The sequence below is a fragment of the Typopeltis vanoorti genome, chromosome 1 (assembly GCF_054136105.1).
Source record: "Typopeltis vanoorti isolate ZY-2024b chromosome 1, IOZ_Tvanoo_1.0, whole genome shotgun sequence".
Lineage (NCBI taxonomy): Eukaryota > Metazoa > Arthropoda > Arachnida > Uropygi > Thelyphonidae > Typopeltis > Typopeltis vanoorti.
Genome location: NC_143549.1, coordinates 110407139 through 110419805, shown reverse-complemented (window position 1 = coordinate 110419805; position 12667 = coordinate 110407139). Strand labels below are relative to the sequence as shown.

General features: G+C 35.1%; 1 protein-coding gene across 1 annotated transcript in view; it reads left to right on the top strand.

Moving 5' to 3' along the window:
* The window catches only part of LOC150110310 (uncharacterized), a 34177-nt gene extending 22186 nt beyond the window's left edge, over positions 1-11991 (top strand). The window contains exon 3 of the mRNA XM_090392791.1: positions 11763-11991. Coding sequence (XP_090248917.1) covers positions 11763-11840 — 78 coding nt within the window. The 3' untranslated portion in view covers positions 11841-11991. The remainder of the gene's footprint in view (positions 1-11762) is intronic.
* Positions 11992-12667: the final 676 nt, after the last annotated feature.

Below are 12667 nucleotides of genomic sequence, written 5' to 3'. Positions count from 1 at the left end.
TTCTACTTCAAGTATGGATATGTATTCCTGACTGCATGCCTCTTCAGTGTTTTTTACCACTGTTCTATCACTGCTTGTTTCATTTAGCAGTTTTTCAAAGTAATTACGCCATACTTCAAGGATATCTTTTTCTCCAGTTTTTATGTCACCTTTATCATCTCTAATTCCTTTTACAGCAATCTTTTCTTCAGTTCTTTTTCAGCAACCTTCAGAATATCTTGCCACCTTCTTGATATTTATTTTCTATGTTCTTACAACAGTCTTCTGTTGACCTTTGTTTACACAGTGTTTAACTTTCTTACATTTGTCTCTGTATTCTCCAAGAGCATAAGCTGACTTATTTGCCAGGAACTTTTGATATGCTTTCTTCTTTTCTTTCACTGCCTCTTTAACTTCCTGTGTCCACAATGGAGTTCTAATTTTTCTCTCCTTGCAGACAACTTTACCACATACCTCTCTGGCTGAATCAATCAATGTTTTCTTCAGGACTTGCCACTGAATCTCCAAGGTTTGGTTCCTATTCTCAAACTCTTTCATTTTTTCTTGAATAATGTTTGTATATTTTAGTCTACAGTTCACATATGAGAGCTGGTCAACTTTTATTCACTTTTAAACTTTCTTATATGTTATTCTTTTCAATATGAAATTCAATTTTATCCTGCTCAAGACTAAACGGTGATCACTTCCAATTTCAAATCCTCTATACACTCTGGTGTCCTGCACCAGGGAGAGAACATCACTATCAACAATAACATAGTCAATGAGACTTTTGTTATTGCTTGCCTCTTGTCTCGTGTGAATTTATGCACATTTTTGTGTTAGTAATAACCAGTCCATGTCCTGAGGAGAAATCCAACAAGTATTTGCCATTATTATTAGCTTTGCTCTTTTCTCCAAATTTTCCCAAAATATTTTTGTATGTGTGACAATAATTTCCTACTCTGCTATTTAGATCCCCAACAAGGACAAACTTTTCCTTTTTTCATTTGTCTTTTGTTTATCTGAAGCCTCAACAAATTTTCCCACTTTCGTAGAACCTTCTGTGGGACCATAGGCACAATTAAGTCTCGTCCAGTTCTCCATTCTTATATTTGCCCACATCACTCCACTTGATGTTGCATGCCATTCAAGCAGATTAGCCTCATATTTAGTGTTGAATACTATGGCTACTCCTTCTTTTCCTTGATTGTCATTGCCTGAATATAACATTTTGTATTTATTGCTGAAGAGATACCAAGGTCGAAGTAATACGAAACTCATATTTCCCATATACATACAAGTAGTGAAAAAGTGTTATCACCTCATCAATGAAATACTCTGGATCAGCGATAGATGTTGAAAGTTTTTCACTTGGTTATCTGCCAAGATGCCAAGAAATAATAGTCTTGGTTTAATCTTTTATCTAAGTGTAAGCAAACTAAGTTTGTGCGTTAAGTATCTTCACGATTGGACTACTTGTATATAGAGGCTAATCTTTAATTTATAGTATAACCAGTTGAGAAACTTTCAACATCTCTCTCTCTGATCCAGAGTATTTTATTAATAAGGTGATGACAACTTTTCACTACTTGTATATGGGAAATATGAGTTCTGCATTACTTCAACCTTGGTATCTCTTCGGGGTAGTGGTCCTTCCCATAATGCATAGGCTTTTACACGTTCATAAGGGGATGTGCTTTGCATTATGAGATATTAAGTTATTGATTTAGCCATTATACAAGTAGTCTGGTTCTGAAGATACTTAATGTGCTAACTTTGTTTGCTTACACTTGGATAAAGGATTAAACCAAGAATATAATTTCTTGGTATCTTTAATTTGTGGATTATTCTTTTTTACGTTTCATGTATGTTATTGATAAAACACCTGAAGTTTTTTTGTTTTTTTAAAATCTTTTTTAAAAATTTGTGACATGTTATTATGTTCAAGATACAATTAATAACAGGGTATTTAGTTTTGTTCGTTGGCCATATGTAAGTTATTCCTTTGCCTCCATGTGGGAGGCAGGTGGGACTTCCTAGTAAAAGGGGGCCAGTAGTGGTACTGGCCTCTTTTTATTCCTATATTCTTTGTTCTCCAACTCTCCTGAGTCTCTTTTTTACACTCTTCCAAACGACCATCATTGGTATCCATTGTCCTGCAGCTATATTTTCAATCCATGGACATCCAGAATGGGTATCCGGTAGTTCTGTAAATAAATGCTGTTTATTATTATTATTAATTTATCTTTATTTTTTCTCTATACTTTATATATTATCTATATCTTTATATGCCGTTATTCTAATTTAGCTGCGTGTGCTTTTTCTCTCTGAATCTTTCTTGCTTATATTATTACATACTATGTTTATCTACCCTTTGCACTAAGAGTTTTATGCCTAAGATACTAGAAAAGTTATTTAATTAATTTAATTTAATTTATTTAACTGCGCCACTAATATCATTTAAATATCATAAAACTCAGTAATATGGCTGGCAGATTTCTCTCTCTCTCTAACACAAATTCCTTCAATAAAACTTTCCGCTTTGGCTATATCACTTAGTTTCCCCGCTCACAAGTCTGATTTATTTAGGAACAGTGCAGTTGTAAAAATAGACAATCGGGCAGCACTCCTTTAACAAAAAAATCGAAACACATTTTATTTACATTACTAAAATATACATGAATTAAACAATAGAGAGATTGCTTTCTCTATCCAACTATAAAAATTTAGCACAAATTAGAACCTTTTTACTTCAACATTAATTAATCTCTTTAACTCAAAAACCTATTAACTCTCTGCTTACAAATTCAACTTATTAAACTCCTAGTTTACTTGCAAAGAGGTTAGCTACCTCTCTCTTAAGTTACTTTTACAAACTTTATATCAACTTCAAATATGTCAATAGATTCTCTTAATGACAATTCTTAGTACTATTGAGCAATTTCTTAAAAGTCCATCTACAACCTACTGTGAGAGGGAATATACAAAAGGTTTTAACTTACAAAAGACTCTGCATCGCACATTCAGTCAAAAGTCTTCCATTCTCAGATCTTGAGCTTCCTCAGGAATGTCTGGCTTCAGTAATATATCTCAACGGGAAAGTAGTGGGCTGTGAACTATGACCGGCAAAAGGTTATTCTCCCACGGCGAAAAAGAAAATCTTCCGAGCGAAGTTGCTTCGGATAATTTACATCACCTTTTCTCCTCTGCTTTGGGTCGCCGAAAATGCCTGAACGACTGTCGTCTCAAGTAGCTTGAGCTCCCACCCCTAAGAAACTGTAATTACCGCCAACTGTTTCTTTTGACTCTCAAATGGGATCCCTTTCTCATCTCAGTGACTGGAAGCTCTTCCAAAAACTGAAACTGCTGCCAACTCTCTGCTTCGGGAATTTACATCGGCTCTTCTCCTCTGGCTTGGGATCGCCGAAATGCCTGGACGACTGGAAGCCTTCTGGCGACTCAACTTCATCTCTGGTGGTGACTGGAACTGGGCAGCCTACTCTCTCTAGCGACTTCTGGATCCAGGAAGCTCTCTATGCTTGGCTCTGTCTCTTTTTATTATCCTTCTCTGAGACCTTGCACAAAGTTTGTAACCCCCGAAGAATTCGGCATGATTCTTTCATCTTAAGTTTCAAATTTGGCCTGCTTTCTTTTGATTGTAAGTTGCTGGGCATCGGAAAGTTGTTTGAACCTTTCTGACTGACTTCAGAGGTGTTTACGTGCAGAGCTTGTAAGCCTTTCACATGCACACAAAAATTTCATAAACAACCTTTCTTATGCCACCATGTAGATCTATTACATACAGATCCAGCGGCAAAATATTATTTTTGTTTTTAACACTCTAAAATATTCTTATTAAAGGAGTATATACAGTTAACTTCCAAAGGGTTATTTACAAAAATATCTAGTACAAAATATACAGAGACAAACAAGTTATTTTTACAACATTCTCATGGGACTTGACCTCTGTAAAAAAAAAAAAAAAAAAAAAAAAAAAAAAAAAAAAAAAATTGTTGCAATGTGCTTTAGAATATTTAAGCTACAATAAAGTTTTTACAGTTCCATTACTGTGTCCCTTTCTCCAACAAGACAGGCTGTTCTGGGAAGGAGTATATCACACAGTTATCGGCAAGTGATAACTGTGCTCACTTCTGAGCACAGTTATCACTTGCCAGATAGAAGCATCCACATATAGCTCTGTGTGAATGGGGACTGCTGGTGCTGACCCAGAAAATCCCTCTGAGCATGAATCCTTCATCCTTCAATTTTCCAGTGGTCCTCACAAGTCCCAGCCAAGTACAGATACCATAGCTACATCATTTGATAATAACAATAAGAAACAAAAGACATCTGATACATTGTGCCTGTCCATGCAACTTGTGAAACATCAATAGGAAAAATGTCATCCTTTTTTATTCAAAAGGGTTTCAGAAGTATTTGCAGGATCTCCCAAAATGTTTAAAAAATAAAACTATGTTCCAGTGATATTATTGTTGAATCATCATAGCAGCAACACCTCATAAAAACTACTGCAAGCAACATTGTTGGGGGGATACCATTTATGGTAACTGCTAAAATCAGCTATTCTAGAGATGTGATAGCAGAATGAGAACTGTTTGCTGTTCCAGATGTATGTTCAGAGCTTAAAGATCAAGGTATTGACAAGTATGAGGTGCATCTTAATATGTAAGAAAGGTTGTCTGGGCTCGACAAGGAATATCGTCCTTACGTTTTGACATTCAACCCTCCAACATCAGTAAAAGCAGGGTATCTCACCTGTCCTGTTAGGTTCTACATCTCTAATCTACTTAGATGTTTTAAATGTTAGCAATATGGACATGCTTAAACTGGCTGTTGTGACTACCATCTGTTTTCAGTGTGGTAGTGAAGTGCATGATAATAAATCTTCTGCAAAGAAACCTAAATGTGTCAACTGTGACTGAGATGGTCCAGTCTGTTTCCATGTATGCCAAAGGTGTAAGGATGAAAAAGAGAAGGTAGAAACAACAAAAGATCTCATCAGGATGCAAAGAGGAAACTAGTCATCATTGGTCCACAATTCCTATGCTGAGAAGGTGGCAGTTAAGAAAATATCAAAAGCAACACACCTCTATCTTTTCTACCTTCTGATAATTTTATCATATCCAAACTCTAGATTAAGTGCTTCTCTTTGGAACACATTGCCTGTGAGCTCCTGATTTGAATAGGAACCCATTTGTCAAGAAAACTATTACAAGAGAATCACTGAAAGAAAACTGCTAACACCTCCACAGAAAAAAATGGATACTTCTGTATCCCACCAGATGTAATTTAAACATAATTACTGACCCCATCATTAACTTCTGTATACGAGTTTTCCAGTCCTGAAAATACTTCAGTCACAAACTTTGTTTGCTTACACTTGGACCAAGAATATAATTTCTTGGCATCTTTAATTTATAGTATAACCAAGTGGAAAATCTTCCAACAACTATCGCTAATCCAGAGTATTAAGTTGTGACCTTTTGGCTATTTGTATATGAAAATATGACTTTTGCATTATGGGATACTAAGGCAAGTGATGTGAAGTCATTAGCTTCTATATGTGAGTTTCCCACTGCTGAAAATACTTCAGTTGCAAACTTTGGATAAAGGATACAGTTTCTTGGCATCTTTAATTTATAGTATAACCAAGTGGAAAATCTTCCAACATCAGGGAAACTTAAGCAATTAGAGTGAAAGTGAGTTTGTGTGAAGGCACCATGAAGCGAGTCAGTGTGAGAATGACCAAGTGAGGAATATTGTCTCCCAAGCAGAAATATTGAATAGGGTAGTTGATTCAGAAAGTATGGCAGGGTGGGGGGCTAAAGGGATGCTGCAGTTTCTATATACTAATGATAAAAGTATCTGGAATAAGGAGGAGGAGTTTTTGGCATTAGTTAGTGCAGAAGTTACCAACCTATTTTGAGCACTCCAGGGCACTTTTAAGATGAGGAAACCATACTGGGGGCACTCCCCCTTTACCCTGCCATCTTTCTTCAAACAATCGAGATAAATTTATGTTGTCGATAAATAAACAAAGGATCATTGTAATTTTGTTTTTATTGGAATGGAACAAAAATGTTTAAAACAAACTAAATAAATTGTGAAGAAAAATGGATTTTGATGGAATCTTCGGAGTTGCATATCTTTGACAAGTCCTTCGTAGTTGGGAATATAAGATGATGTTGCAGCTAGCAAACAGTCATCGACATGGACATGTTCATCCTTTAGTCATGATCTATATTTAGATTTTATAATGTTCATAGTGGAAAAAATGACTCGCACAAGTATGTTGATCCAAAAAAAGACATTACCTTGTATGCACAACTTTTTAAAACCGGAAATCTTTCTCTTCTCTACCAACCTACAAAAGTTTTCTTCATCTTTATATGACTTGAATGTGATATCATTCCTAGATCTAAAATTTCCAGTTCTACTTCTGTTGTTGCATTGTTAAAGTTTGTAATGAGTTCAGCAATTTTGATTGCACCTAAGTCTGTAAAAGGATTTTTAAAAAAAACTATACCATTGGTTCAATGGTGTTGAACTGCTGAATCTCTTGTCAAATTCTTCTGAAGTGATTTAACAAATGATTCCAGGAAAAATTCTGTTGTATCTGTTGATTCATCAAATTGCAAGGATAAGTATTGACATTTTCCTAAATCATTTTTCAGTTGGGCTTGCGTATTAAGGGAAATTGACCTTAATCACCCTGTGGTTGTTTTATTTGAAAGAGCTGTAGGTCTGATATCGCTGTCATAATTTTTTGTTTGTTTTTAAAGCCCTCAAATAAAGAATCTGCTCCTCCAAGTAATGCCTCTTTCATCAATTCACCATCCTGGTGTTTTTTTTTTTTTCCTTTTTGCTATTAAGTGAGTAATTTTATAAGAAGCAATGGTGGCATTTTTATGCTTTACTATTGGTCTAATAAAAACTAACTGTTGAGATGTAAGTTTTGACATTAGTTTACATACTTTTTTTTTCTTTCTCAATTCAGAATTAACAGGGTAGTTGTGGTCTACAAGGAGTGGTTAGTCTCGAAATGTCATTCCGCATTGTTTCTTCATAAGTGCAACAGAATTGCCACACACACACACACACACATTTGTCTTTTATTTTAACAAAGCAGTAGGCTTCTTCCCATTCAGACTGATAGATTGATAATATATATATATATACACACACACACACACACAAAGCAATTTTATAAGCTAGGTTTTAATCCTTTTTCCCCAAGTAAGCAAACATACAAGTCAAGTTTGCGCCTGCACATAGTGCAAGTCTGAGGCAACTCATGGTAAAGGTGAAAGCTTCGATCACTTTCCTTAGTATTTTCCCCTAATGCAAAGCACATCCCCTTGCGGAGACGTATGATGCTATGCATTAAAGGCAAGGGCCACTACCCAGACCGGTTTCGACCTTTATTGAGGTCTCGTCAGTGGGAGCCAGACCTAAAAATGCCAAGGTTGAAGTAATGCATGGCTTATAAATTTTACCTAAACAAGTTGCCACAAGGTGCTTTGACCTTATTAAATAAAAATCTCAGGATGAGAGTAAGATGTAGAAAGTTTTTTTACCCTGGGTATATATAGTATATTATAGATACCAAGCAATTTTATAAGCTAGGTTTTAATCCTTTTTTCCCAAGTAAGCAAACCGACAAATAAGTCAGGTTTGCACCGCAAGTTTGAGGCAACTCGTGGTAAATGTATGATGCTATGCATTAAAGGCAAGGGCCACTACCCAGACCAGTTTCAACCTTTATTGAGGGCTCGTCAGTGGGAGCCAGGCCTAAAAATACCAAGGTTGAAGTAATGCAAAGCTATAAATTTTACCTAAGTAAGTTGCCACAAGGTGCTTTGACCTTATTAAATAAAAATCTCAGGATGAGAGTAACATGTAGAAAGTTTTTTAACTTGGGTATATAGTATATTATAAATACCAAGCAGTTTTATAAGCTAGGTTTTAATCCTTTTTCCCAATTAAGTCAAGTTTGCACCTGCACATAGTGCAAGTTTGAGGTGACTCGTGGTAAAGGTGGAGTAAGCTCCGATCACCTTCCTTAGTATTTTCTCCTAATGCAAAACCTAGCTTATAAAATTGCTTGGTATCTATAATATGCTATATACCCAAGGTAATAAACTTTCTACATCTTACTCTCATCCTGAGATTTTTATTTAATAAGGTCAAAGCACCTTGTGGCAACTTGTTTAGGTAAAATTTATAAGCTCTGCATTACTTCAACCTTGGCATTTTTAGGTCTAGGTAGTGGCCCTTGCCTTTAATGCATAGCATCATACATCTCTGCAAGGGGATGTGCTTTGCATTAGGGGAAAATACAAGGAAAGTGATCAGAGCTTACTCCACCTTTACCATGAGTTGCATCAGACTTGCACTATGCAGGTGCAAACTTGACTTACTTGGGAAAAAGGATTAAAACCTAGCTTATAAAATTGCTTGGTATCTATAATATACTGTATACCCAAGGTAAAAAACTTTCTGCGCGCGCGCGCACACACACACACACACATATATATATATTTATTATTTTTTTTTTTATTATTATTATTTATTTATTTATTTTTTTTTTTTTACTATCCACACTCATTTTAGGAGAGGACAATAACTGTATAAAATCTAAGAACTGCTCACGAAGATGCACTCAAACTCATTGATACTGAATTTTAGCTGAAGAGTAAAATTTGAAGAGGAAGACTGCTGTTAACACACCGAAATCAGGCGACTTTTTTTTTATATATATGCAGGATTTTCCTGCACTGATTTCCCACAATAAAATCAATAGAATAATAGAGGATTCTATATGGCTGAGCAGACACCTCTGGTAATGTTGGAGGGTGTCAAGGTGCCTGCAGGCATAAGGTTGGTAACCCCTGTCTACACCATTAAATGTTTTTCCATTTCAGCAATAAGATTGTCACGTTTACAAATAACTGTAGCATTAAATCGTGTATCACTTTTCACTTCACTTAGAATTTAATCTTTGTTTTTAACAACTATAACACAGTGATGCGAAGTAAGTTTAGCCTGCAGCTTATCTCAGTTTTCGATATACCATTGTCACTGAATTTAATAATTTTAATCTTAGCATGTAACCTGATATGTATACGTCTTTTTCTTTTCTATTCATTGGAAGCAACGGCACCCTTACTTAGAATTTTATCTGCTATTATTAACCACAATAAAATAAAATAGTTATAAACATCTTATAATTCACTGCGAAACACCAAAACACAGGTGTAGTGAACAACAACAGAAATAAATAGAGTTCAGGAATACTGTGCATTAGCTGATCCATGTCGCCAAAACTGCTGCGTAAGCATATGTGCCATGTCATATGAATGGTTATAAGTCATAATCAATGAATCTAGTTTGTTCTGCTCGGACAAACATATCCAGAAATGGTAGTCCTGGTGTGTGGACAGACTTATGTGTTCATCGAACATGTTGTTTATTATTTTAACGGTATAATAGAACACAGAAACTAAGTAAATAATTAATTTATCAACTTGATGCTGATATTTCGCTGGTGTTATAACCAGCATCTTCAGAGCACAAAAACACTGTTTGTCACAATATGCGAGACTAAAACAACATGGTGTACTTAAACAAAATTGTAGCAGCAACACAAAGACTAGAGTCCTGATTTTGGCGCCCTCTATCTGAAAAAAAAAAAAAAGCTATCATATATTACTAGAGTCCTAGAAAAGTGCTAGTTTTTTCTTAATATGACTGTCTCCCAGATCTTCGGCAAGTTAATACAGCCATATTTGTTGAGATTTGGAGTGTGTTTTAGGGCTTCTGTCGCCTCTAAGAACAATCTCTCTGATTTATACGGGTTTCTGTGTAGTACTTTTGTGTTTTTCCAGTTGATCCTGTGTGCAGGGGTATCCAGAGCATGGTCTGCTAGGCCCGACTTCCCATAATGATAATTCCGGACGTATCTTTTATGTTCGCTGATGCGGATGTTCACAGTTCTTCCTGTGTGACCGTAGTAGACTTGATTGCATGAGCAGGGTACTTGGTAGTCTCCTGGATGTGATAAAGGAGGAATGCTGTTCTTGGGTGAGCGGATGAGGGTGGCTAATTTGCTACATGGTCTGAATGTAGTGCGTAGTTTATGTTTATTGAGAATTCTTGAGATCTTTTCGGATGTGCCTTTAATGTAAGGGATGGTGATTGTTTTGTTGTAGTTCTCTGTGGTGGATGGTGGGAGGGGTTTCTTAGGAGTGTTTAGTATTTTGTTTATTTTATGTGGATTGTAGCCATTGGCCAAGAAGGTGTGGCGTAAGTGAGTCAGTTCAGCAGTAAGAGCCTTGTCATTGGAACAGATTGCTCTCGCTCTATGGGTTAGCGTTTTTAATATGCCATATTGTTGAGAAGGATGATGGTGTGATTGTTTGTGTAAGTATCTGCCTGTATGTGTGGGTTTTCTAAAAACTGAAAATGATAAGGAACCATCTGTGATGAGTGTATCCAGGAAGGGCAGACAGTTGTTGGCTTCCATTTCCATAGTAAAGTGGATCTCGCGTATTGTGACAAACAGTGTTTTTGTGCTCTGAAGATGCTGGTTATAACACCAGCAAAATATCAGCATCAAGTTAATAAATTAATTATTTACTTAGTTTCTGTGTTCTATTATACCGTTAAAATAATAAACAACAGGTAGTCCTGGTGATTTACATCTCAAAAGTGAATTATTCAAAGGATGAATATTAAGGTGTGACACAAACCTCTTTTAGTTGATTATTAGAGCCCAGCAAAACTATGAAAACATTGACATACCTTAGCTACACTTTAAGTCATATTCCCTGGTGTTGTTTAGACATAAGTTCTAAATTCTCAGATTCTGTCAATATAAAAACATCACACTTACAGATTGAAAAATTTTTTCAGTGCTTCCATTTGTCAGGGCCACCACTAAAATGAGATGCCCATCACCTTCACTGGGTCTGACTGACAGAAAGGCACTTCTATCCACACACAATCATGCTAAGAATCGTCATGTGTGTTTAAACATCTCACTTGAAGAGAAAAAAAGAAGAGCTTTTACCGTTTCTTTTAAAGTGAGGTCTGACAAATGTAGCACTGACATGTATACTCCTCTTACTTCCTTCCTCCATCATTCCTTCAAACTTTGGCTTAATTTTGAAGAAATCATAGAGACTGTGCAGAATGGTCAGTATTGTATAAAAATACTGACCAAAATTTCAGTAAAACTTGTCACAATTTTCGTTAATCCTGATTTAAACAGCCTAAAATTTTGCATATTTAATTTTAATTCTAAAAGAAAATTGTGAGTAGGATTTGGCTGGGTTCTAATTTTCTCAGTAGGAAAAAATTAAACAGTAGTAAGCTAAAATGTTACTCATATGAATATATTTTCTACATAATAATGGAAGGTTAATAAAGAAATTGTCAAATTGTTTTTCATAATTGCTATACAAAATATAAAACTTTTATTACTGTGTTTGAAACTTTTTACATTTTTTGCAAATATTTTCAAGATTTACATTGAAACATGTATTTCTATTCAAATTAACTTTGATTAAAAAAATAAAATTAAGGTTAATTTGATCTTAAAGATGTTGATAAGCAACCAATGAAGCATTAAATATTGCATTCTAGAAATTTTCAGGAAATGTCGCAGACCTAGGCTACTTATTTGATAAATCATAATAGGTTCATAAAAAAAATGCCTTCCTTGAGGTTTCTAATTCATTTTATTTATTATTATTTTTTAGGATGAATATGATGAATGGGCATCTAGCATAAATAAAGAATTTGAAGAGGTAGCAAAGACAGATTTAGTAGTTGAATGAGGCTTTCATGCCAAATATGCCGGTGATTTTTTTTGTATGTTTACAATGTGATAAAAAGAAGATGGGGGGTGGTGATGATTTATGTAATGCTTGTGGCTTGTGTTTGCATTTTGTTCTCTTTTAAAAAAATAAAAAATTAGTGATCTGATAATTTATGCTTTCTTGTTACATAAATTCTCCTAACAATGAAATGTCAATTGAATAACTGCCTTTTAACTTGGATCCCTTTTGAAATGGTCCACTTTGCATTTATGTATGAATTGTAATGTATTTTCTAGCTTTCAAAACAACTTGAAAGCTATAATTTTCTTTCATGCTGATAAAAGCACTGTAGTATTTGTGGATTAATTGAGTGCTTTCACTCAAGATACGTTTTTTCTTTTTTTTGGGGGGGGGGGAATTAAAACATTTCAGTTAAATCTGATCGGGTGAATATCGAAAGCATTCTAAGATTATGGTTTTCTTTTTCTGTTAGGATTTCCTTAACCAAAAAATGTATGTCCAAATTTGATTTAGCTAGAAACAAGTGTTCATTGTTGTGGTGCCTAGATGATGTTTTGGTTAGCTGTCCTGCAATTTTAACATTTTCAGTATGTGATTCTTTTGGGGGAGTGTGTGTGTGGTGGTGGTGGGGGGTCTTGGTGGACAGTTGTTACATGCTTTCTCATTTTCTCTAGAATAATAACTTTTTTTTCAAACATGCAATAAAAAAAAACTTCTGTGAGAAGCAGATTCTTTTCATGGAGGGGTGATTGAAGAGTGGAATGAATTGCCTGAAACTATGGTGAGTGCAAAAATAAATGGGTTTAAGATGTTCAATGATCTTT